Genomic DNA, 27,241 nt, shown 5'->3' with positions numbered 1-27,241 from the left:
GTGCTGGCCGGGCTCACCAGAACTCCCAGCGGAGACGAGGGACGGCTGGAGCGGTTCTCCTGAACCCCCAGCGGAGACGAGGAAGTGCTGGCCGGGCTCACCAGAACCCCCAGCGGAGACGAGGAAGTGCTGGCCGGGCCGACCAGAGCCGTCAGCGGAGACGAGGAGCGGCTGGAGAGGTTCTCCTGAACCCCCAGCGGAGACGAGGGATGGCTGGAGCGGTTCACCTGAACCCCCAGTGGAGACGAAGAGATGCAGAGCCAGCAGGTGCGGAGACCTCTGGCTCAGCGGACGCTAACTGTAGCTGCACAGGGCACGCAGTCGGCTTGGGATGCAACGGCTGGGGCTGTGCGGGGCAAACAGTCTGTCCAAGATGTGTCAGCACCACGCGGTCCTCAGCTGGCTGAGAAAGCTCACAAAGGTTTCCAGTTGAGGTTGGTAGTGACTGAATGGGCTGCTGAGCTGTTACGGGGCTGGTGACTGAGCTAACAACTGAACTAGAGACTGAACTGGTGACAGAACAGGAAACTGGGCTAATAACTGAGATAATGACTGTGCTATGGACAGAAGTGCAAGTTGTAGTGGTGGTTGCAGTGATGGTGGGTCAGCAGGTAGTCGAACTGGTGACTGAGCAGGTGTCTGACTCGTGGCTGCTCTCCTCCGGGGAACAGGAACGGGTGCAGGGCCTGGCCGAACACCAGCCATCCCCACCCGAGGAACAGATACGGGTGCAGGGACGAGCTGGGCTCTGGCTGCCTTTACCCTAGGAGCCGGAGTAGGTGCAGGAGCTAGCTGGATCTCTGCCGCTCCCACCCGAGGAACTGAGATGGGTGCAGGAGTCGGCAGGGTCACAGCTGACCTCACCCGGGGAGCCGGAACAGGTGCAGGCAACGGCTGGGTGTCCATCAACCCCACCCGAGGAGCAAGTACGGGTGCCGGGATGAACGGAGCCTCTGCCAGGCTGGAGACAGAAGCAGGGACCAGCTGATTAAAACAGTTCTGCGGGGCTACAATGCTGGTAGCAGTATGTAGGTGAGTCTGGTGTAGGATAACAGTCTTTGGTTCAGCTAACTCCACAGGTGAAACATTAATACTGGCTAACTCAGAGGAAACACTGCGAGCATTGCCAGAATCTGATGGCTCAGGAACACAAAGATCACTGGTTAGGACAGCTGGTGAATAACTTGGCACGGAGGTGTCACTCGGAATAACGTCTTTAGAGTCCAAACACAGAGTGGCGGAGTTATCTGATTCAGGCAACACAATGGCGGGCAAAACAGAGTTACTCACAGTGGGGGATAAGTCATGAAGTCCGGGATCAGAAAACTTGGGCTGAGTGAGTGACGCACAGTCGCTCTCACCCACGGGTGAAGCCAGCTCAGCTGTACTGGGGCGACGGCGGCGTGAACGCCATTTTCGCCAAGAAGAGGGAGGAGACGAGCCGGGCCGCGAATCCTCCAGCGGACCGGGCTGAACGTCCTCCGACTCTTCATACTGGAGAGGCAGCTCCGGGCGGATACGTACGGTGGAGACGAGGAAGTCCTGGATGTGGGGGTGTAGCGTGCCGAATAGCCATGGGAGTCCGGACACCATCCTCTGTAAACGGATGTCTACGGTCTCCCGATATTTTTCCCCTGGCAGCGCTGCCCACTCCTGACAGTGATACTCCACTGTGTAGATTAAATCCTCACGGAGCTCAGCGGAGGGGTTGTGAGTTGCTGGGTCCATTGTCTGGTCGCGTTCTTCTGTCATGGTTAGGCTGTGTGCAGGCAGGATGAGGACCCAAATGCAAACTCACGGAAAACAGGACTGAAATCAAAAAGCACAGCTTTATTGCTGGAAACGCAGATCACAGGTTACAGAAAACTAAACTGGGAAAACTAAATAGAAGGCGCACCAGGAAACACGGGGGAATCACACACAGCATGAGGGAGAACACGACACAGAACGGAGAGAGACGCAGACCTAAATACACAGAGGGTTAACGAGGGAAGTGGGAGCACACGGGGAACACAGGTGACACAGATAATTGTAACGAGACATGGCAGGAGAAACACGACACTGACGGGAGACTGTCAAAGTAACACAGGAAGTACAGAGGTGCAGACAGGAGGAGAGAGAGAGAGACAGGAGAGCACGGGCATAGCGGGCTGGGGAAACATGGCATAAAACACAAGGAGGGGAGACGAGGGTTCACAGATACAGAGGGGCACACAGAGGGTAACCAAAGGAACATCTTAACAGAATGACCTAGGAACCAATGCATAAAGAAAGAGGAAAATACAAAACACACAAAACCTAAGAATACTGGGCCAACATGGCCCAGGACCATGACAGGTTGAAAATAACATCCTTTTAAAGCCAAATAAAAGGTTTTGAGATAAATAGGATAAATTAACAGAAATTACTGAACTAAAAAAGGGAAAGAAAATATCTTGTTTTCTTTAAATGTGTGATGTTGAATGTTTTATGTAATGTTTGTTAACTGTCTATTCTCTGTCTTCACAAAATAATAAGCCGGCAATTTAAACTTATTTTCTGGTCTGTGGTCTTTATTACACGCTACACTCATTACTACTCTAGTAGTCGAACCTAACTGGTCCTAGTATACTGTAACGACTCCAGAAGTGTTACATAAAGTCCCTTTGCAATATTCACATTCAGAGCCAAAAATTCAATTTGCTTGCAAATCGATTCCGATAGAACTATTGTGGCATCAAATTTTGACTTAACAAAGGCAGCAACACCACCACCTTTCTTAAGCCTAGGGGGGGTCCAGTCCTTCAAGTGTCCACATCTCCTCAGACCTGACATGGTCTGCCCACATTCCGGTTCAAGCCAAAAAAGGCTAGGCAGCACCTGTATCATCTCCAACAACTGAGGAAGTTCAGGGTCTCTCCAGGGATCCTCAGAACTTTCTATACAGGCACCATGGATTGCATCCTCACACAGAACATCACATCCTGGTATGGGAACAGCTATGTCAAGGATAAAAAAGCTCTTCAAAGAGTGATCCGTACAGCAGAACGCTGCTACAGGGCTGCTCTCCATTCTTCCAGCCATCAAGATGATGCTGGAAGAATGGAAACTGGACGAGTGGAGACTGGCTTGAGGACACGGATTGGACAGACCATAAAACTCTTGCTTGCCAGCAAACTCCCTAGAGGATGAATGCATGACAAGCCTTGTGGGCCCTTTTCTTTCCTTGCTTTATATTCTCCATTATCTACAGAATCAGATCATGGAATGTTAAACCAGGTGCTTTATCCAGACAGTTCTCCTCCACAGATAACCAACCCGAAGATGAAACCATCCTACCTCCATCTTGTATCACAACATTGGAAATTGAATCCTTAGAGGATGCTTAGTGGAAGGATCCGGATCCGAGTGGTGGACACCCCAACCAGCTCTAAGTGCCTTGCATCCTCTTGAAAATTATTCATTGGAATATTCATGGAAGGAATTCTGTTCAGGACTTGAGCTCAGGTTAGTTTATCCTAGTTTCCATCCACAGAGAAACAGAGCGTGTGAAACAGGAGCTAGAATTCGCACTCTGCTGCATTGCCTCCAGAATACAATCCACCTAGAGGGGAATAAGGTGGAATATGGCCATAACACGATGACATCCTCAGCCACGGATCTGTCACTGTTTGAGGCATCCCTTGACTACCAAACTACTCTCTTCCCCTCTGCTTGAGGGTGAAGTAATGATGCCCTCAGCACAGTATCTCCACAGGTGTCACTATCTATAGAAAGCAACCTGATCTGAACTCCTGAGAACCAGTGATCAACATAAACGTGTAGCTGATCTTCATGGAACTATCAACCAGGTCAAAAGGTTTGTTTTTCCACAACGAACATTCCCCTCCACATGTAATTAAAGAAACCCAATTTCACCAAACCTTCTGAAGTTGATTCTAGCTCTCTCTGTTTCATCTCTCTCCTTATCTGTGTGCGTGTGTGTGTGCATGTGTGTGTGTGTGTGTGTACAGTGTGCTGGGGTTTATCTAGACTTTTCATAGGTTCCTGTCTTGTGGTTTCTACACACCAATGGATGTTCACTCACCTGAGACTGATAACTCGCTAGTGCCTTGTCTTAAGCGAACGGCTGAGCATAAGTCTTTGGTGGATCATTGTCATTGTCACCATCAGTAAGCCTGGGCCCTGTACTGTATGCATTTTTGACTTATCTGTGAACAAAACTTGCCTGCTTGTCTTTATGCTCAGATCTTTTGGAGAAATATTCTGAGGCGGATGAGGTCCTTCAACATCTGTCGGACAATGCTCAGTTGCCAACAGACTAAATAAACTGATCCACAAGGCCAGTAATGTTGTGGGAATGGAGTTTCCTTAGGGTAGTGTCTAGGGGTGGGCGATATAAACAGTATACGGTAGAACCGATATGAATTTGGCCAACGGTAGAGATTTTGACTATACTGCTCTACCGCGATAGCGCATGATGATGGTGTCATCAAGCTGCTCCTGTTTTGGTTGAAAGCATTGCAGCGGCTGCAAGCAATATCTGCAAATTATGCTGGGTGACAGTAATAGCAAAGACACGGAGCACGTTTTGGAATATGGGGAAAGCCAAAAACTGCGCTTCCTCCACTTCCGTACCATTCATTCATTAATGTTGAATTCTCTCACAGCTGCTCTATTCCCATGTTGTTGCAGTATATTAATGACTAAAGTGGATTATTTCAGTTGTTCTCCTGACTGAAGTTTGGTCCGTTTACAGCATACTGCCATGCGATTGCATTTGTCCCAAACCATCAGGAACCCTCCCGTTAATTTTTATCGAGTGGAAAAAAGTTGGCGTTCATCCTCCAGCTTCACTGTTTATGTTATGCTAACATAGCTGTGTTGCTATCGATCACGTAGCACATCATTATATACCAGCTAACCCAACTTCAGTAACCCTAAAAAAGTCATTGCTGTTTAGTTTTCTGTATTCATTTATGTTGGAAGTGATAGCAGAGCTGTACGTTTTAATTTTTTCAGAAATCTCTCAGTCAGCACATGGCATATCATGTTTAGGTGATATGTCATATCGGTTCTACTGTATACCGTTTATACTAGCGAGCTAACTTCCTGCTAACTTCTAACTCCGTTAAATTAAAAAAATTCCGTTTTCATGAATGCCTGGATGTTAAACTTAATTGTTACACCTGGTAAAGCAGCAACGCTGACCATTTTATTAAAGATTAAAGAATTTAGACAGTTTGTAACTCTCAGTGATGCTGCAGTGTTCGTTTGACTTTTGGTAAACAACTTCGTAGTTTACCAAAGTCGTACTAAAACATTTTTTGACAGCTTTTTGAATAATGTGTACCACATAAAATCGGTTCGAAGTCAGTAAGCACAACCAGAATTCATACATAAGGCACACCAGATTATACGACACACTGTCGATTTTTGAGAAAATTAAAGGATTTTGAGTGCACCTTATTCTGCAGAAAATACGGTACACAGAAGAAAATAATATATCGCAATATGGATTTTAGGCCATATTGCCCCCAGCCCTAGTGTCTGAGAGGTGGATGTTTTCCAAGGTAAAGAAAATGCTGGATGATACCTCCCACCCACTCCATGACATGCTGGCTAGTCACAGGAGCACATTGAGTGAGAGACCGAGATTACCAAAGAGCACCACTGAACAATGCAGGAAATCATTCCTGCCCGTAGCCATCTCCCTGTACAGCTCCTCCATCTAATACACTGTAAATACTGCAATAGTTACACCCTTTTTGTGCATGCTCTTTTCTACTCTGTAATATCCTTGTCAATATTCTTGATATTTATTTAAGATCACCTCTGTTAACTCTTGATATTTATAATTGAGTGATTTGTATATTAGTGCTATTTCTTAAATTTGTAAAAATCTGTAACATATCATATTGTTTAAATTGTTTAAACTGTTACTGTTACCTTCTTGGGGAAACTGTAACCCACACAATTTCGTTAGGGATTAATAAAGTATGCTGATTCTGAATCTGGTTTGGAGATAAACTCTCTGGATGAGAATCGTCTTAGTCTATTTGGAGAGACCTTCTAAGAAAACTGTTGGAGAGCTTTGTGTGTCTGGGAGCCTGGCATTGTCACTACTCTTAAGTTCTGATTGTCGCACATTTTGAACTGAAAATAATCTGCACTGAAGTTTGAAAGTTGAGACCTGTATTTGAGTCCTGCCTGAGTTGTTTTTGTGAAATGATCAGTATGGTTTTGATCACGATCAGTTCAAGACAGACCAAATATACAAGAATATAGAGTAAAACTGCTAAATGAATCCAACTTGAAAGCTTAGTTTATTAAAATAATTTCAAGTACATTTAACTTCCTTAACCTTCTAGGACCTGGCGTCCATATATGTGGACATCACATTTTGGGTTGGCTAGACCAAAATACTAAATTTTGCTCTACAAGGACCTGATTTCCACATGTAAGGACGTTACACTGCCACTGTTCTATGGAAATTTAAAACAAATGTCCTCATATGTGGATCGCGTTTTTCTCAGAAACAAACATCAGGTAAAAAAAAAAAAATCTGGTAATTCTTTGGTTTTACATTCATCTGGTCCCAATCAGCCCAAATAGCAAAGCGAAATAAAAAATGCATGCCATGAAAGAGTTTGGGTCTTAGGAGGTTAATAGGTTAATTTTACAATGGAGTGTAACAAAGTCAACGCTTCTCTTTGAAAAGTCTGGTTGTTTTGTATTTAAACTGCATTTTAAAAGAACAGCAACAAAACCGACTAAATAACTGTCTTTAATATTTAGCATTTGTTAATTTTATTTGTTTATTTACTTTTTGGCCTAAACTGTGCAAAAAACAAATAAATCCTTTTGACATGAACTGAAAATTTTATGACACAATGCCACGGCCCATAACAGCTTTCTTTGTGTTCATCTCTGGTCTCAACAGGATTATGTAACATTTGGGTCCAAACAGTGTGATCAAGAGTCCAAAACTTGAAGCAAGAATGGCAAATACCTCCACTGCATCTGCAAGATTTCCTGGTGAGCTAATATAAGCAGGAACAAAGGCCACCCACACAGCACAGAAGATCAGCATGCTGAATGTGATGAGCTTGGCCTCATTAAAACTATCAGGGAGATTCCTCACCAGGAATGCAATTAAAAAACTGAGGACAGCCAGCACACCAATATAGCCCAATAACACTGCAAAACCAACAGTGGACCCAACTGCACACTCATACACTATCTTGTCATTGTGGTATTGGGTGTTTTTATGTGGAGTTGGAGAGGAAGAGACAAGCCAGGTAGTGCAGATGGCTGCCTGAATAGATGTAAGAAACAGAACTGTTCCTCTCTGCTGCATAGCACCAAACCACTTCAGACTGGCTCCCCCTCCTGGCTTGGAGGCTTTGAACACAGCCAGAACAACCATGGTTTTTACCAGGATGCATGAGACACAAAGCACAAAGCTGATCCCAAATGCTGCATGCCTGAGTTGGCATGTCCACATCCTGGGCCGTCCAATGAACAAAAGTGAACACAGAAAACACAACTTAAGTGACAACAATAGCTGGAAACTAAGTTCTGAATTGTTGGCACGTACTATAGGTGTTGTGCGATGGTAGATAAAGATCCCCAGAACAACAACACATATAAATGTTCCCAGTAAGGAGGTTGCTGTCAAACAAATACCCAAAGGGTCATGATAGGAAAGAAACTCTGTCTTCTTAGGAATGCATAGATCACGCTGTGGGTTTGACCAAAAATCTTCTGGACAACTGGTGCACTCCAATGAGCCTGACAAAGAGGGGTTCATGGTGAAATGCATCCTATATTTCACAGAAATTAAATCAAATATGTCATACAGAAAGACAAAGACCCACTGCTTTTGTTAGTGATCTTTCCCTCAGAACAAGGGATGCAGTCAAAACAGCATTCGGGCTCCCTCTTCCTTCTCACCATGTGGGTACCAGGAGGACAGCTCTCGCTGCATACTGATCGAGGTGGCTATTGGACATAAAAAATAAATATTTATTGCCTGCTACAATTCTATATACTGTAAATGTCATAAAATGTACTTGTCAAATAAAAACATATCTAACCTTTTTGGATTCAAAGTTCCAGAAGATTTTTTCTTCATCAAGTATGAGTTCTTCACCTTTGAAAGCTGTCCTTTTAACATCACCCACATTCTGAACTTTAGTGCTTCCATCAGGGAGCCACAACCAGTTAATAACATCATAAATTGGTACTACATCACCATTCTCGTCAAATGACACTTGATCGCCAAATGGAGTGGTGAAGTTCACTCTTTCCATATAATAAACAAGCTGTTTGAAAGGAATGTATAATAAATTAATTCCTTTTTGCTCTGAAACCAATTATAGAAAGACTCTTTTTTTCATAGATGAAGTTTAAAATGATATCACATCTGCCATGACTCCAGTAACTTTACAGTGAAATCAGTGGCAATTTTTCAGTTTAGTAATGAGATATAATATTGTATCTATGGTACCTACATCTATAAAGTTATTTATATCTAAGTCACAATCAACCAAGGCACATTACTAAAAGTCTTGTATAGAAGTTAATGACCTCAATGACTTAAATACCTTAACTACTTTTACTCACAAGTATGGCAAATCCCCTTTCAGACATCCAGAGGCCCCCAGAACACGAGAGCCCAAGAAACCCAAGGTGCATTTAAAACAATGGAGGGCATGCCCCTCCCATGTTTTAAATGCACTTTAGAACAGCACACAGCAACACCACATATCAGTCGGCAGAGGGAGGCATGGGGTCTTCACACCCCTATTCTCTGGTTACCATCGGGGTGGGGGCTGGGAGGAGGTACCATCACCACTCTGGGGGTGGTGGTAGCTGGGGTATAGAGTATTTTTGGGGAGTGTAAGTGTGTGTACAGTGTCCATTTATGTCTGTTTCCATGTTGGGCGAGTGACAGTACATATGTGCATAAGGGTGGGAATGTACGCTTGTGTCTGTGTGTGCCTATTCGTCTGTGTCAATATGTCAGGTCGAGTCTTAGACTCCACCTCTCTGTGACCATCTTGGGCCCTCCCAGTTGTGGGAGCCAACGCCCCCCCCACCACCACCACCACATTCCCTGCCGGTGGCTGATGCCCACAGACGTCGGTGCGTTGGTGGTTCTGGGTTTCCGGGGCTGGGCGCTCAGATGTGTTCCGGCTCACTCCCGGTGGCTCCTTGGTGGGGCCTGACACGGTGGCCCTTCTGATAGACCTCCTTGGGCTCTCAGGCTCTGGGGCCTCTGGATGTCTGGGGCCTGGATCTCCTCCATGCCTGCTTTATGCCCTGGGGGACGAGGCTATGGCTCCCCACACCCTCTATTTCAATTCAATTCAATTTTACTCATACAGCGCCAAATCACAACAGTCGCCTCAAGGGCCTTTATATTGTAAGATAGACCCTACAATAATAAATACAGAGAAAAACCCAGCAATCAAGTGACTCCCTATGAGCAAGCACTTTAGCGACAGTGGGGAAGAAAAACTCCCTTTTAACAGGAAGAAACCTCCGGCAGAACCAGGCGCAGGGAGGGACAGCCATCTGCAAACCAGATCGTTACATGAAGAAACCTTTTGAATACAAGCGTGCTCACGCATACCGGTGTGCACACGGGTGTACACACGGGTGCTCACAGACATAAACTATATCTTTCTTGGCTGCTGCTACCTCAAAGCACATTGTGCTTCGTATTAGTATTTAGTGATAGTTACAGTTATCTAGGTTATTGCTGTGGTGTAATGTTTATTGTGTTGCTCTCTTTTTCGTTGTTTTCTTTTTCTTTTTGTTCTTACTCAACAGGTGATCCAGTGGTTTTTTGGTTTTTTTAATTGTCTTCTCTCCCTGTCCCTCTTCCCGTGTGTTTTTCTTTCCCTCCCTTTCTTTCTCACTTCCTTTCCTATCCCCAAGTCATGTCTGTCCTATCTGTAAAAACATAAAATAAAATAAATAAATGGACCAATACGGCAAGGTTGTGACGAACCACTGTCCCTCAGACAACAATTCTGATGGCTAAAGAACCAAACGGGACAGGAAAAGAAATCAAGCAACCCCCTCGAAAAATAAATAAATGAATAAGTAAAACAAAACACAATGTATTCAGAGATGGGGTGTAAAATGATACTACACCTGCCATGGCTCCAGTGACTGTAAAGTGGCACATCTGTTCCCACTGAAAGGCCCTCTTCCTGGCTTGCACCGCAGCATGTCATCAAGGGAATATGCCAGTGCATATACAGCTTTGTACACATTATACTCAGGCCTCAGGTTGGAAATGTCCAAGTACTCAGTGTCAACATTTCCTAGATCTTCCTGTCCAGTGCATAGTGCACCTCCACCTTCCAGCCAGCCTGCTGGAGCTGGAGCAAACCTGCACTGAAATGTGAATTCCCAAAACTGATTCACCTGAAATAATTTGAAAAATGTTTGTTACACATTATGAAAATATATAATTGTTGTGACTACCACAGTAAAAGTGTTAAGTCTCACCAAGCTATTTCCGTAGCTACTGTTGTGATGTAGATCAGGACGTATTTGTAACAGAAATTCCCTGAGCCCTGGTATTTCTCCTCGACGAATGGTGATACCCAGTGTACCACCCAGGTATGGCATATAGTGAGGTGTTTGGAGCACAGCAGATTCTGTCCAGGCCTCGCTGGCTATCCACTGTAGGCCTGTCACATTTTGCCTTACTACCTGTGAATTAGATCAGACCAAATCTATGAAATATTATTGTAATTCCAACTTCTTTACTGAAATAGTTTCTGATCCTTAAAATGAATTCTGAATTATTAAATTTCTGTACTCATTTCTGTACTCACAATGATACGTAATACATGTTTTACACAATATAATTACGAAGACCTCTGTAACTAGTAATTATTTAAAGTATTTTAAAGTGAAACCTCATCCATAAGGTGTATCATGCGACTAGGATGTTCAAAGACAATGACAACTCGAGCTGTAGAGGTTTTCATCAAATCAACGATCCTCCTGAGTTCATCTGTGTCTTTGTCCCAGGGTAAAACCTCAGTGTAGGCCAGGCAACCTTCACCCGACACACTCAGCTCAGACTGAAAGGATCTGGCTGCATGAAGTCCATAATCATCATCACTGACGAGCAGACCTGCCCAAGTCCAGCCGAAATGTTTTAGAATCTGGATCATTGCACGTACCTAAGTGAATACAGATTAAAGTGTAAGTGCACTGAAAAGAAAAGAAAAACTTTCGGCGTGTTATATTTTTTTTCATCATCCACAATACAGCATTTAAATATAATTGCAATTTAGCCTTAATCTCTGAGGTAATACAGAAATGAAATAGAGCATAATTCTCAAAAATAATTATATTATTATTTCTAATATTTTCATATCCTTGTGTTTTCTTCTTTTACACAGATATTGAAACAGACTTTTGTGTTTCCATTTTAATTGTGATGACAAATTTTCACCTGGAAAGAATCACTTGGGATCGTTCTAAAGAAGGATGGATACTTTTGACGGTCACTCAGGCAGGAACATGTGGCAAAATAACTCACCTGTGAAATATACAGACTGTATATTGGGGAGCTATCCATGTAGAGATATCTTAACTTTGTCATCATGACTACATTATTTTTTTCATAAAATGGTTTTACATTTTCAATTATATCAAATTAATACATGAAAACTGTTACAAGCAGAAAACTTACCATAGGTACTCTGTACAAACCTAAGACGTTAGAGATTGCAATAGAATTTGTAGAAGATGAATCACCCACAACCCCTACGACTGGAGGATTTCCAACACATGTATCATCTACTACAATTTGATCCTCTTGACCACTGGCTAAAGACAATGCTCCACGGAATCCAATTCCAAGTTCAAGGCAGTTATCATAAAGAGTATATCCCAGAGTCACATTTGGTAGCAGGTTTGTGTTTCTGTTGATCTCATCAATAGCAAACGCCATGGTCTGTGCAAGCTTAAATCCTAGGACATACACACTAAGACAAGAAACAATATATATACAATAAAATATCTGACAACAAAATATATATGTACAATGCAGATTTTTGAAAAATAAGAAAATGAGTGCAGTTTGAAAATGTTTCAAAAGTAATGACATTTTAAACAATTAAGGAAACTGAATAACAATTGAAGACATATATTAATGAAAAAAAAGAAGATCCATTGTGTAGTTATTTCAGATATAAAATACATATTTATACTGGAATTAAGTTTAACAGTTTTCTTATTCTATTTTTCTCATGCCGTTTTCCTGTCATAGTTACCCATGGCAAGTAGGCTGTTGTGGCTGCGAGGTAAAAGACAGATCAGGAACACTTGAAAAGAAATGGACTTGAAACAGTCCACCCAGAACCACATCTCCAGTTTTGTGCATCTCATTTAGATGAAACTGTCCCTGCAGCTGACAGGAGAAAGAAAACTGAGGAGTGGGTAGAGTAGAAGAAACACAGGAATACAGCAAAACAACCACGACTAAATTGTTTCGCAAAGATGAGCACATGGCAGCTTTCTGAATATTTGAGACCAGTCATTAGGTTTTGTTTGCCATTCCCTTTTATTGACTTGCTGTGTTGTTTAATCTTACACACCACCCATCAGGGAAGAAGGAGGTGTATACTTTTCATTTGAGATTGCTTTGTATCCAGGCAAACTCAGGGAACACTGTGAGTAAATTAGTCATCAGTAATAACTCACTGAAGAATTGTCAGAGTAACAGTTGTTTCTGTGTACATATCAAGTAAACACAAAAGAAGAATAGCAAAAATAACATATCATAATTCATGTACAGCAAAGTTCATGTGGAATGTCTCAACAACATCATATTAAAGAGCTTCAGTCCATATTTGAGCTGAAAGAGAATAGAAAACAAAATTGTTGAGGGGACGACAACAAAACAAAACAAAAACAAAGGGGCATGAGCATGGGCGGGACACCAAGCTACAAAGGGCAAGAGGCGACTCGAAAACGTAATGGATGGGGAAGATTGTCCTGAGAAGTAGCGTTTTTTTTATATGGGGGAAATGGGCGGTTGCCCAGAGCGGCATCGTGGTGGGGGCAGCATCATGGCAATGGCATTTTGGGCATTGCATTGGCACCAATTGGTTTTCTATTGCCCATTTTTGCCCATGTTTGCGAGGTGCTCCTGCTGATTGCCACACAGGGAGGAGAGGGGCAGGATGGCTGGGTGGAGAGGCATCTAATAAGCAGCTCGCAAAATAAAACAAAATAAGAACAAATCAACAAACTAGGGCTGTCAATGTAAATGCTGTCATCATGTTTAACGTGATTAAAAATTTTAACTCAATTAATCTATTTGGAGTGCAGAATGACTCAAAATCCTTGAAATGTCTCTGTCAATGCATTTTGTGCAGTTTTTCCAAAGTTTTTCCATTCTGTGCTCTAGATGGGTTAATTGCATTAAAAATATAAATCACGTTAATCGTGATGAGGCAGTTAACTCATTAACGTTGACAGCCCTACAACAAACACAAAAACTGAAGACATTATGATATAGAGTTATTGTTGATTTGTCTGCTATTCACAATGTATGATGAATTATAATGACTCTTTGTTAGCAATTTGCATACTCTCTCTCTCCCTATATAAAATATTTATCTGGTTAAATTCAGTATGGTTCCGAAAACAGTCAATCTCATGCTCCACTTTTCCCAGACTCGTGAACAAGACCCCGAGAATTCAATTAAATTCTTTCACTTGGGGTAGTAATTTGTCCCAGATGGAGTTCAGCCTTTCCAGCTGAGAACTATGGTCTCTGACTTGGGGGTGCTGATTCTCACACAACTCCAGTGCAAGCTGGAGGTCACCCCCTGATTAAGCAAACAGTGCCACATCATCTGCAAAAAGTAAAGAAATTTTGAACTGATTTTATATTCAGTTCAAAATTTCAATTTTTTTGTGCAATCTTCACATACTTTAACCAAAGCACACTCTTTGTTGAATCACCTGCTAATTATATTCACAGTATTCATTCACTGTGTCTTTAGGGATTCACTACATTAGCTTAGTTTACCTTGTGGCTGACTTGCTAGGAGCATGACCTCTTCAAACTCTCGCTCTCTGTCTCTCTCTCACACTCGCTCTCTCTGTCTCGCTGTCGTTACCGTCACTCCCAAAACTTTCCCCTCTTCCTAAACAACCAAATCCCAGGTGTTGACTTTCTTAAATTGGTCGACATGGTACATTTTTCCACCAACAGGAAAGAGGTGGCTTTTTTCCTTTCTTTACTGTTTTTGCGCTGTCCTTAGAAAACGCTTAAAACACACACACACACACAAAACGTGACGACAGTATTTAGAAAAAAGCATGGCTTATATATATTATCATAACTCTGGATTTACTAGCCTGTAATTAAAATGTAAAAACTTTCAATGTGGGCTGAAATAGAGACTCAGCATGGCTGCAGCTTTTTGCTATGTGTAACCCACATAAAATGAGGGTAGCACTTTAAGGACTGATACGTATGAGGAGAGATGGACAGCCTGCCCAACCAATCGAAATGCACAGGTCCCAGTATGCTTTGGCCAATGGGAAAGCAGCCTGCCGCTGTATGTCCCACCCACCTGCTCTGTGTTCGCTGCTACGTGTGTGTGTAGTCGCGTGCTGGCAGGAGAATATGGTCGTGTCCAAATTCATGGGCTGCATCCTCCTGAGGACCCGGCCTTCGCGGTCTACATGGGCCGGGTCCTCAGAAGGTCGGGTAGGCCGGAAGTAAACGGCTGTGAAATTGGACGGTCTAGCCTTCTGATTAACGTCACCGCTGTCTCGGTGGAGTTTAATAAACTCAGCCGTCTGCTCCTTGCTATGTAAAATATAACAGGACACTGGCATAAATTCTCGACCATCTCACACTTCTGTTTAATCGGTTTTCTGTTTGACGTTTATTCAGCTGTGTGAAAACCACCCGGGGGATTAATAAAGTTTTATTTTATCTAATCTAATCTAATATCTTTAATCTCAGCCAAACCGATTTACTCACGAACAAATAAAACACTGAAAAAAGCCAAACAATATCCTTTTTAGGTTGTCTAAGTGACTTATATATTACGTTTAACCTGAGTAGCGAAAGTCCGCGGTAATCTGAAAATGATGTGCCGGGAGTTGTGCCGTTCTCGGCGGCTTCAGTGACCCTCGAGCTCTCGGTTAGCTATCAAGCTGGTGGGTAACAGACTTCTCTGAAAACGTCGAAGCACTTTTGCAAATATGCGATACCTTGATAAACCGAGCAGATATTTGAAGTTTACACAGCTACATTCTCGCCTGAAAATATGTTAAAAGTTTATTTTGTGACCCAGAAAGATTAATAAAAGTAATTTTAAAACTTAGTAGCGGCCGCCATTGCCGGAAACTGGAGTTTGACTGGGCCGCGCTATGAATTCTGGGATATGGTGGGCCACGAAGGACACACCCGACCCATCCTTCAAATTCGGGGAAAAGGAGGACGCATTTGTCGGCCGCATTCGGAGGAGTCTACGAATTTGGACAGCCTTCGGTGCGTCGCTGTGACGTAATCGGTCTACAAATGCGGCCTCAGGAGGATGCAGCCCATGAATTTGGACACGACCAAAGAGAGCTGCGCTGCAAAACTTTGATCCCTGAGAAACTGAAGTTTTTGAGCTGGAAAAAGTATTAGATATAAGTTGCAAGCAACTGTGCTGCACATAAGTTCGCTGGTTATCAGCTACCTTTCATGTTAAAAGTAGCCAAAGTGAGTAAACAGGCGAATGCTGCAGTTTTCTGGTGACTTTAGAAAGTACCGCATGGAGCTAAACTGTTAGCCTTCATTAGCTCTAGTTGTTATCAACTGCCTGAAAGTTCATCTCAATCTGCTTCCAGAAGTAAGGTAACACTTGAAGCGCAACTTATGTTTATTTTCCTTCACGTTGTATTACTGTCATTAAAGAAAAAAACCATACCCTGTTACGTTATTTAGAGCCCCGCATGTTCCGACCGAGAGACACCATACCATTGTCTTCCGCCGTGATGCACTGAGATCGGTGAGCACATATTGTATGCCTCAGTTTAAGTCTGTTTTGCAATTTATTGTTCAGTAACTGAATTTATCTGAATTGTTTGATTAAAAATTGTTGCATATTCAATACCTTTACTTAGTTTGGTTATAAGTTGTAATGGTTTCATATTATATTTGAAGAAGTGTTTTGCAATGTACAAATAAGAATATTGACAATATATTGCAGTAATGCATAGTTTGTGTAAGAGAGATGTTTTATTTTTTTGCAAATTTGAGTATTTTAATTGCAAATTGATGTCGAATATGATGTCAACAAAATTCTAAGTTGTGAATTATAGCTAGAACAGCATAATTAATATTTGAATTGCTCTTCTGACCCTGTCTGTTGACAGGTCAGGTTTTTTTTCGTATGCTGAATTGTTCCTGAGGTGGATTCCTCCGCTGAAATAGATGGCGAGCCTTCCCACCTGGACTTAGAAAAACTGCTGCACCTTGCGGTGTGGTAGGACTGTATCACTCACACTTTCACACACAGCTGGTTATACATAAGACCACTGACTGACATTCTCTCACCCCTATTTTCTTTCACACCCTGGGAATTTTTTGGACTATACCCCTTGGACATTTTTTATTTGGGACTTTAAATAATAAGCTGTTGTGTAGAACATTCTCCACATGTGAAAAGAGTGTGAGATTTTCATTTGAATGTACATTGGATTTGTGTAATCTGTTTCTATAAGAGTTATGGAGTCAGGTTACTAGGGTGCACCCGAGCATTGAAACCCGAGCTTTGAAACCCAACATTGAAAACCAAAAGTAACACTTGGCCAAGTCATTATTTTAGCAGTTTATGTGTTTTACTTTTCTTTCATTTTTGTAAGTTTCCTTTCTGCAATTGTAAAGTGCCTTTAACCTGTGCTTGTCAACCTTATAGTTTATTTCACTAAAGTCGGCTGGTTCTTTTGAGTTACATTCATGTCTCTGTGTCTCATTTAAACACACCCCTGTGCTCCTATAGTCGAACCTATTGGCCCATTTATATATTCTTTTCAACAATTCCCCTTACTGTGTTACATATGTCAGCTTAAAATAGTCATGTAATTTGGAGGTGCAGCATGTCCGTGGACCACAGAGGGTTAATAACACTCACCTTCCTTCCATTTCCAGAGTGTAACATCCAACCACATGTGTAAAATCCGATTCCCGATGGAATTCCCATGGTGTTATTCAAAATGTCCTCTGGCACAATCATAAGCATCGCTTGCTACTGAAAACAAGAAAAAAGCCGGTCCTGCTATGGGCTGAACCATTTGTTAATAGTGCAGGGGGGGAACACTATCCAATATATTCAGTTTTAGCATTTATATTCACTGTTGACTGTAACTATGCTCAAACTGTTAATGCTATCTTATTTTGTATAAACAACACTGCAAAACTGCAGTTTCTGCATATGCAAAACTGGGGTGGCACTTGGGGTGGCAAGGGATCATTTTAGGGTGGCACTTGCCACCCCATGCCACCCTTCTAGATCCGCCCCTGCATTCAGGATCATTCTGTAACCAGTCTCATCTCACTTAATGTCCCGTTTCAGTGGAATTCAGCATCCCAAGAAACCTTCAGTGATCTCAAACAGGATTTTTCTTCTGCCCACATCCTTATATCACCCAACTACACCAAAGAGTTTATCATGGAGGTGGATGCATCTGATTCTAGAGTGGGAGCTGTCCTGTCCCAGCAAGATGCAGGTTAAATGCATCCCTTTGCATTATTTTCTCTCATTGGCAGAAATGAATTGTGATACTGGAGACTGGAGTTGCTCACCATCAAGATGGTGCTGGAAGAATTACAATTGGCTGAGTGGAGAGTGGCTTGAGGACACAGATTGGACGGACCAAACTCCCGAGAGGATGAATGCATGACAAGCCTTGTGGGCCCTTTTCTTTCCTTGCTTTATCTTCTCCATTATCTACAGACTTGGATCATTAAACCAGATGCTTTGTCCAGACCGTTCTCCTCCATGGATAACAAACCTGAAGATGAATCCATCCTACCCCCATCTTGTATCACTGGCTCTCTAAGGCTGCGTTCACACCGAACGCGATAGAGGCGAGCGAAAACGCCCTAAACGCCCCTAATTTGACGCGTGCACATTCGCACCTCAACGCGTGTCCAAGAAAAACCCATCGCGCCTCAAAATTGCATCTTTCCACGCGCGTGGACCGGAAATGTGGGAGGAAGTTGTGCCAGATGTGTTGTGCTGCAGATGTCCTCTGAATAAACACATTATCTTGTTAGCGGAAAGGTATTTGTACATCAGTGGGAAAATAGCGGGACAGTAGGCGGGCTTGCTAGCTTTTGCGCGGCTTTATCGGGTCAGTCTGAAAATTAAAAAGGAGAATGAATGAACTTACCAGGTTGCCCGATCTCCTCACTTCTGTGCCTCCAAGCTCGGTCCTTTTTATTCCTGTCTCGGTAGAAGTAGCAGCTGGCATCATACAGCTCTGGGTGATTAGCCACGGCAGTGATGAGTTTTTCCTCCATACTGAATGAAGAATGAAGGGCTTTGGTTTGATCTGCCCCTGTGACCTGGTTACAGCCACGTCACCGGCCTCCTGATTGGTTGTCGGGGCGCGATTTGACGCCGGAGTTCATATTTTCCAACTCCAGCGGTTGGTGCGGTACGGGTGTGTGCACAAAATGCAACACACAATCTGACACGCGTGGTTTTCTTCGCGAGTCAAACGCGCCCCACGCGGTACACTGACGCGCGTTTCACGGGTTTTGGCGTTTTCGCGACGCAAATCTGCTTCCGCATGTTCGCCGGATGCGCAATTGCGTGTCATCGCGCTCTTTCCATTGACTTTACATGTACACCTGACGCTCTGGCCGCCTCTATCGCGTTCGGTGTGTGCGCCGTAAGATTGGAAATCATGTCTTTAGAGGATGCTTAGAGGAAGGAACCGGTGTTCTGACAAAACGTCCTACCTTGTCAAAACATCCTACCGTAGCGCTACCGTAGCGTAAATTTATGGTCTTGTCTATCAATCCGTGCTACCTTATCAGAATATGCTACCTTACGTGGTTAATGGCTCCATCGTACATATCTATAGGTAGGACGTTCAGATGGCCAAATCACACTTAAAAACTTGGATTTATTTCGCTAGGACGTTCAGAACATGTTTCCTGCTTGGATTTATTTAGGTAGGTAGGATGTTCAGATGGCCAAATCACACTATCAAAACATGCTTACTGCTTGGATTTATTTAGGTAGGATGTTCAGATGGCCAAATCACACTATCAAAACATGCTTACTGCTTGGATTTATTTAGGTAGGACGTTCAGATGGCCAAATCACACTATCAAAACATGCTTCCTGCTTGGATTTATTTAGGTAGGACGTTCAGATGGCCAAATCACACTATCAAAACATGCTTCCTGCTTGGATTTATATAGGTAGGACGTTCAGATGGCCAAATCACACTATTAAAACATGCTTCCTGCTTGGATTTATTTAGGTAGGACGTTCAGATGGCCAAATCACACTATCAAAACATGCTTACTGCTTGGATTTATTTAGGTAGGACGTTCAGATGGCCAAATCACACTATCAAAACATGCTTCCTGCTTGGATTTATATAGGTAGGACGTTCAGATGGCCAAATCACACTATTAAAACATGCTTCCTGCTTGGATTTATTTAGGTAGGACGTTCAGATGGCCAAATCACACTATTAAAACATGCTTACTGCTTGGCTTTATATAAGTAGGACGTTCAGATGGCCAAATCACACTATCAAAACATGCTTCCTGCTTGGATTTATATAGGTAGGACGTTCAGATGGCCAAATCACACTATCAAAACATGCTTCCTGCTTGGATTTATTTAGGTAGGACGTTCAGATGGCCAAATCACACTATTAAAACATGCTTACTGCTTGGATTTATTTAGGTATCAAAATGTGCGTCCAGCACACAATCATCTAATGTTGACAAAGAATACAAAGAGACATGGAGGGGAAAAGACAGCTGTTTTTATTTGAAGTTGTTATGTATTTTCCTTACATTTTTTGCATTTATATTCTTGGTTGCTCTCTTTATATTTTGCACATGCAAAATGTGCCCATCTTTGGCAAGATTCACACTGCACCTGGAAAGGAAAAATAAATAGCTCATATTATGTTTGGTGAATACTATTAGTCAACATTTTAAACATGATTAGCAAGTAATGATACTAAGACTTATGTGTTTCTTTTGTTTTGTTTTACCATTTCAATCATGCTGCGGTCAGCATCAGCATCTAACATAGAGCAAACAATGCAGTAGTCCTCAGCGTTCCCTGAAACACATTCATGGTTAGGTTTTAATCAAACATTATTTATTGATTAATTAAAAAAAAAATAATAGTACATTTTTTCCACAAATACTTCATGGCAAATTAGTCCCCTGAATTTTTTTTAATTAGACTTTAAGAAGGGTCTTATCTGAAAATGTTTGAAAAGCACTATTTGGTACTGTGCTGTTTGAAAAGCACTATTTAAATTGGAAGTACACACTCTAATGTGATAAGGACTTTACTGGACTTACCTCGATGTTCAAGTAGGGTGCAAGCTATCTGCATTCGCTTCAGCACAACTGCTTCTGTAGTGGTTAACACCTCACTGACCTCTCCAAAAGCAAGGTACTGTTCTGCAAACTGTGAGATTTCTCATTATTATTATAATGTAAAGTCCTAATCGTAGCTAACAATAAATGGACTCATTTGAATAAGGGTTACTTTTAACAGCAAAACTCCGCAACTGCTGGAATCCTGTTGCTTGTTGTGTTGCATAGTGTGTAACTGCCACTCCATGGTGTCTTCATGCCCTCTCATCCTCAGAAAATTCCTAGTTGAACAAAAATGTTTGTAATGAAACAAGAAATGTTTTATGTTTAATACCTGAACATAAAACATACAAGAATAATACCTCAGTATCATACATACCTCCAGTTGCGCAGAATTTTCCTGTCATAAACACCTTCATTCCCCATGGGGTCTATGAGTAGTATTTTCTGTGCAGAAATGTTGACAATCTAAAGAAAAAGTTAATAAATTAAAAATTACAATAGTTTTTGCCACTGAAAACCTATTTAAGAATAACACTTTGAGCAAGAAACTGCTTCCCAACAAATTACGCAAATTAATAACTAAATGAACACATACCACAAGAATCCAGTGTGTACCAAAGTTCACAGGGCACAGCCACATGTCTTCAACTGGGAACTTCATCTGTGGGATTGGAAGTGCAGAGTAATTTCGATTTACTTAGCTACCTTGCGTCTCAGGGTGTTTTCAAATATAGTCTTGTTTAAAGGAACCGAACTCTGTCCTCAGAAATAGAAATGACTCAACTTTTTGGACCACTTCTGAACTTTCAACTTACCTTGGTGAGGCATCTGAACTGCCCAGAAAACAACGAGCTTGCAACTACTGAACAGAGCAGGTGTACAGCATTCTGTATAAGTATACAAAAATGTTACAGAACAATAAATACATTTTTTTGTATTTCAAAATAACTGGGCAAAGGACATTTCTTACTTACCTTTCGTCTCTCAATAACACGGTGCAGGTATGCATCAATGACCTGTTTTGAAAAATCAGAGTTTATACACCAGCAGCAACAATTTTTGAAGTAACTGCTTGAGTGCTGTACACAAAAACTTGGAAAGAAATATAATTGCTGATAAAGGTTTATTCTGCATATACTGGAACTGGGTATTATGATGTCACAGATGTCACAACATCTGTGTTGTGGTTGATAACAATCTTTTCTATGGAAGTGAATGGGTGAAACCTTATCAGAGTTTTGCTATATAAACCCCCCCACCTACCCGCACAGTTTAAACTATTAATGGTCTCTGCACTGCAAATGCTTCAGAAGGAGAGCACTTCAAAATCAGAGTCAATAATGATAAGTTATCTTACCTCATCAGAAAGCCACCGTGACCCCTGCACTGTTCGAAAAGAGGAATCAAATAACTTGTATGGTCCAACAACTGATTCCAAGCGCCCAGTATCCTTTGCAGCCCATAGCCTCTTTACTGAAAGAAAAATATGATAAGTTAGCTCAGGCATGCATGAGATTTTTAGTGGAAAAGCTGGGTAAAGGCCAACGGGCCACAACAGGAAAAAAGTCAACACAATAAACATGCATTTTCATGCAGAGAAATAGGAAAGGTACAGCGGGTGGGCAAAAGAGAAAATTACTGACAGGCAGATCCATTTCCAGACTTCCACAAGCTCAGTGCATGTTGCATGTTTCTTTACATCCAATATGAGTTGAAGACTGCAAAATGCAAACAAAGTCATGCAACGGTCAATCAAGTTGCAACGCCAAACTGGCAACAAATGACCAACGGGTCAAAAAGAGTTGTTCACTATGCCACCTTCACTTTCTAAGCTTTGTTTCCGGGACGGAAGTTCTTGTTCACGCGTTTCTGGTCCTGGAACAGAAATAAACTCCTTGTGGGAGCAACAACTTTTGTCAGCCGTTTTGGGTGCATAATGAATAATAGAGGGTCTGGTATCCTCTGGACTTTGCTGGCACTGAGGGTCAGCAGGAGGATGGCAGGGGGGCATCTTCAGGTCTGTGCTGCTGTTCACTGTCTGACTGTGAGTTGGGTATTTTTCATTGTCACTGATATTTACATGGTGGCTTCTTCTGTACGGCTTGATATGGTCAATGCTGTAGTGATTTTTTAAAGTTGCTCCTTCCGTGTTTTTTAATCTCACACATTTGCCAGTGATGTCTTGAATGGTGTAGGGTCCTGAAAAATCTGGATCAAACCTTCCTCCCTTCCTTCCACGTTTCCTCATGTTCAAGAGAAGAACTTCATCTCCAACGCTGTACACAAGGTTTCTGTACTTCTTCTGGACTCGTCTGGCATAGGCTTCCTTTTGTAAGTCTTGGGACTTTGCCATATTTTCCTCGACAGTTTTTTTAACTTGCTCTTGTGCGTCTCTTGTAGAAGATACAAAGTCACCGTAACTTGACTCCTCAGGGAGAATGATGGAGGACAACTAAAATTTTCACATTTTAAATTACAATTAAAATCATAAAGACAAATAATGCATGTGAAACATGAACTGAAAATTCTAGCTATAATAACTCATGTTTAAAAGTAAATATACTATTATAAAGCTTTGAGCACAGAAAGCCACAAAGATAGACTCATATCATTTTTTGTATAGTCACTTTTTCCTCTTGATACACTTCCATAGGTGAACACATTATACTTAAAGGTCTCCTCAATATTTATTACTTTACATAAAGAAACAAACATAAAGAAGTAACTAGTCACTTACTTTATCTTTTAAATGTATCTTGCATATAGAAGTTAAGCAGAGAAGATTAAAGCTGCAGCCAATATCAATATGCACAATTTCCAATTAAGATGACATTTAATTTATGCATTATCATAGTTGTTGCATAAATAAAATTCCTTAATAAAACTTACTGGGACTTCAACAGGAACTTCAGAAGGATACGTAGCTTCTCTCCCATACATTAAATGGAATGGTGTGTATTTGGTTGTGGTGTGGACCTTGGACCTCAAAGAAAACAGTGTAGCATCCAGATACACATCCCAGTCATTCTGTTGACTGTTGACTAATTTTCTCAGGGCTCTACATGTGGACATAAAAAACCCACAATAGTGACAGTGTCTTAAAAGCAAATGAAATGTTACATACAAATAAAACATACCTTTTTATGTTGTCATTTGTCTTTTCGTCGAGGCCATTTGTCTGAGGGTGATACGCTGCTGTGACACTTCTATCTATTTTCATTAAGCTGCAAAGTCTTGAGTTGAGCTTCAAAGAAAAAAGAAAATTGTTTTTTAAAAACAATCACACAAAACCTTTGGCCTGGCAGCTACTTGGCACACTGTGGCCAAGTATTTACCTAAAGAGGTATGGAAAAGTAAACCTAACACTTACCTCGTTAACAAATTCTCTTCCTTGGTCGGATAAAATTTGTTTTGGGCAACCATGTCTATATATGATTGAGCACAACTGATGAGCTACCTCAGCAGCACTTTTGCTTTTTAATGGAAAAGCCTCAACCCATTTTGAAAAATAGTCTGTTGCAGTCATAATGTACTGGAAGCCACTAGACGTTTTTGGAAGAGGTCCAGTTAGATCTATTCCGATTAGCTCCCAAACATGTGACACCTGTCAGTGATAAAAGAATCACATTAATATATAATGTACATGATAACATTACTATTTTCTACTAAAATGCTACTGATATTTACCTTTATACACTGCAGTGGTTGCACAGCAGCCAATGGTTTTCCCATTTTTTGACACTGGTCAATAGCCAGGACCTTAAACATATTGAATGATCTTTATATTATCCAACAATCGCAATTAATTAAACAACAAAATTGCTAATGTTCTATAAAAATACTTGATCAAGTGGCGATACAGTGTTAATTACTGTACATCAATCTGGTACGGGTCTTCAGGATAACTATGCATTCTATTGGTGCACTATTAACATACTATATATAAATGACAACTTTAAAAATACATACCCAATTAACAATGTCAACTGACATTCCATACCAGTAAAATCTGGAACACATTGCAGTTCGAGTCTTGAGTACACCAGTGTGTCCACCGATGGGACTTGAATGAAACTCTTGAAATAGTCCCATGGCTTCTTCTTTTGTTTTTATCACTCTCCTGTTTCCAAACAAGAGCACTCCGCCTATATTTAAAAAATGTAAAATAATTATAACATGTATTTAACCAATAATTACATTTAGTTATTTACATTACAATACTGACCCTTCAGCAATTTTGCGGCGTATCTCCTAAGGGTTTGCCTCTGGGACTTATCGTATTCAAATGGGTAGGACCCAACAGACAGAAACATGAGCAGTTCCTCGTATTTGTTCTCCATAACTAAGGAGAAAATCGGACAATTTCAACATGGCTTCGGAATCCATACAGTAAATAAAACGACTACACAACGTTATCACGCAATTAACAAGTATGTGGTGCAAAAGTACTTTTTTCGACATAATAACGGAGCGTTTATCCAACATAACAATGGCGAGTGGTGTCCAGTAACTGCAGAAGGACTAAAATAAATTTTAAAAGCACCAAATAAACACTTGGAATATGACTTCGATTGAGCAGCTTAAGGTAAACAATTATCATCTGTAATAAAGAAGTAAAACTTTTAATACAAACCTTTTTTCGAAGCAACGAGATCGGCACAAAAGCAACGAGATCGGCACAAGATCGGGGTAGGATGAAATAATAGGCGTGTACTATTTAAACCGGAAATATGGCCGTTTTGACTTGTGCGCATGCGCAGTAACAACAAGTAGGACAGCTTGATAGGTAGGACGTTTTGTCAGAACACCGGATCCAAGTGGTGGACACCCCAACCAGCTCTACGTGCTCTGCATCTTCTTGAAAAATATTCACTGGGTACTTACAGCAAGATTTTTGTGTCTTTCATGCCAAATCTTTTCTTCACAATCTGTTGTGGTGACCCGCTTTAATGACAGAAATCTGAGAATATGTCCTTGCCTGTTCACAGAATAAACCTCCCAGCACCTCCAAGAACATTTGTTGAGGCCTCTTCCCACTTCAAGCTAACCTTGGTCTCATGTAGCCTGAAACTTTGGCATTGGACTCCTGACGTCGTCAGGTAACACTGTTATACTTACCATCATTAACCGGTTTTCCAAAGCAGCCCATTTTGTTGCTCTCCTGAAGCTTCCGTCCATCATCAAAACAGCCCAGCTCCTCATTTGAACATGTCTTCTGACTTCATGGCATTCCCACTCATATCGTGTCTGATATCAACCCTCAAGGTACATCTCCAGTATGGAATGAGTTCTGTTCAGGACATGAGCTCAGGTTAGTTTATCCTCTGGTTTCCATCCACAGAGAAACACAGCTTATGAAACAGGAGCTAGAATTCGCACTCTGCTGCATTGGCTGTAGAATACAATCCACCTGGAGGGGAATAAGGTGGAATATGGCCATAACACGATGACATCCTTAGCCACGAGTCTGTCACTGTTTGAGGCATCCTTTGGCTACCAACCTACTTTCTTCCCCTGTGCTTGAGGGTGAACTAATGGTGCCCTCAGCACAGTATCATTTCCACAGGTGTTGCTATCTATGGAAAGCAACCTAATCTAAAGTCCTGAGAACCAGAGATCAAAATAAATGTGTAGTCGATCATAATCGAACTCCTGCACCAGCCTATCAACCTGGTCAAAAGGTGTGTTTTTCCACAAAGAACATTCCCCTCCACATGGAATCAAAGAAACTCGATTTCACCAAACCTCTTGAAGTTGATTCTAGCTCTCTCTGCCTCATCTCTCTCCTTATCTCTTTGTCTCTGTGTGTGTGTGTGTGTGTGTGTGTGTGTGTGTGTGTGTGTGTGTGTACGTGTGTGCGAGTGTGTATTCCGTGTACTTTGAGTACTTTGAGTTTTGTGCGTTGTCTGGACTTTTCATAGGTTCCTGCATTTTGGTTTCTACATAACACTGGATGTCCACTCATCTGTCATTGATGACTTTGTTAGTGCCTCGTCTTAATTGGCTGGTCACAGGAGCACGTTAAGTTTGGGAAGACACTCTAGGAAAGTGTTGGAGAGTTTTGTGTGTCTGGGAGCCTGGCATTGTCACTACTCTTAAGTTCTGATTGTTGCACATTTTGAACTGAGAACAAACTGCACTGAAGTTTGAAAGTTGAGACCTGTATTTGAGTCCTGCCTGAGTTGTTTTCGTGAAATGATCAGTATGACTTTGATCACTATCAGTTCAAGACAGACCAAATATACAAGAATATAGATTAGAACTGCTAAATGAATTCAAGTTGAAAGCTTAGTTTATTAAAATAATTTCAAGTACATTTAACTTCATTAATAGGTTAATTATACAGTGGAGGGTAACAAAGTTAATGCTCATCTTTGAAAACTCTGGTTGTTTTGTATGTAAACCGCATTGTAAGAGAACAACAACAAAAAAGACTGAATAACTGTCTTCAATATTTAACATTTTTCAATTATTTCTTTATTTAACATTTGGTCTATACTGTGCAAAAAAAAATTAAAAAAAAATTTATATATTTTATATAATTTATATATATATATATATATATATATATATATATATATATATATATATATATATATATATTGACATAAACTGAAAATT

The 27,241-nt window shown here is 41.4% G+C and overlaps 1 protein-coding gene across 3 annotated transcripts; it reads right to left on the bottom strand.

Annotated features, from left to right (window-relative positions):
• Positions 1–6,629: 6,629 nt before the first annotated feature.
• Positions 6,630–18,135, bottom strand: LOC102080957 (extracellular calcium-sensing receptor). 3 transcript variants are annotated; one of them, XM_025898490.1, is made up of 9 exons: positions 12,291–12,924; positions 11,708–12,002; positions 11,468–11,554; positions 10,923–11,192; positions 10,507–10,713; positions 10,147–10,422; positions 8,079–8,306; positions 7,860–7,983; positions 6,630–7,773 (listed from the first exon to the last, which is right to left on the bottom strand). In XM_025898490.1, exons 1-9 carry the CDS (start codon positions 12,524–12,526, stop codon positions 6,863–6,865), a joined length of 2,634 nt encoding a protein of 877 aa, XP_025754275.1. In that variant the 5' UTR covers positions 12,527–12,924; the 3' UTR covers positions 6,630–6,862. The 3 variants fall into 3 exon arrangements, 2 of the variants coding, with proteins under 2 accessions (XP_025754275.1, XP_025754274.1); XR_003213912.1 differs by lacking the exon at positions 6,630–7,773 and adding an exon at positions 17,166–18,135 and having other exon boundaries at positions 7,871–7,983; positions 8,079–8,148; positions 12,291–12,427; XM_025898489.1 differs by lacking the exon at positions 6,630–7,773 and adding an exon at positions 17,166–18,135 and having other exon boundaries at positions 7,936–8,148; positions 12,291–12,427.
• Positions 18,136–27,241: the final 9,106 nt, after the last annotated feature.

This window comes from Oreochromis niloticus, linkage group LG14 (assembly GCF_001858045.2).
Source record: "Oreochromis niloticus isolate F11D_XX linkage group LG14, O_niloticus_UMD_NMBU, whole genome shotgun sequence".
Classification (NCBI taxonomy): domain Eukaryota; kingdom Metazoa; phylum Chordata; class Actinopteri; order Cichliformes; family Cichlidae; genus Oreochromis; species Oreochromis niloticus.
The sequence above is the reverse complement of the archived record's forward strand: the minus strand, read 5'-3'. Positions and strand labels throughout refer to the sequence as shown.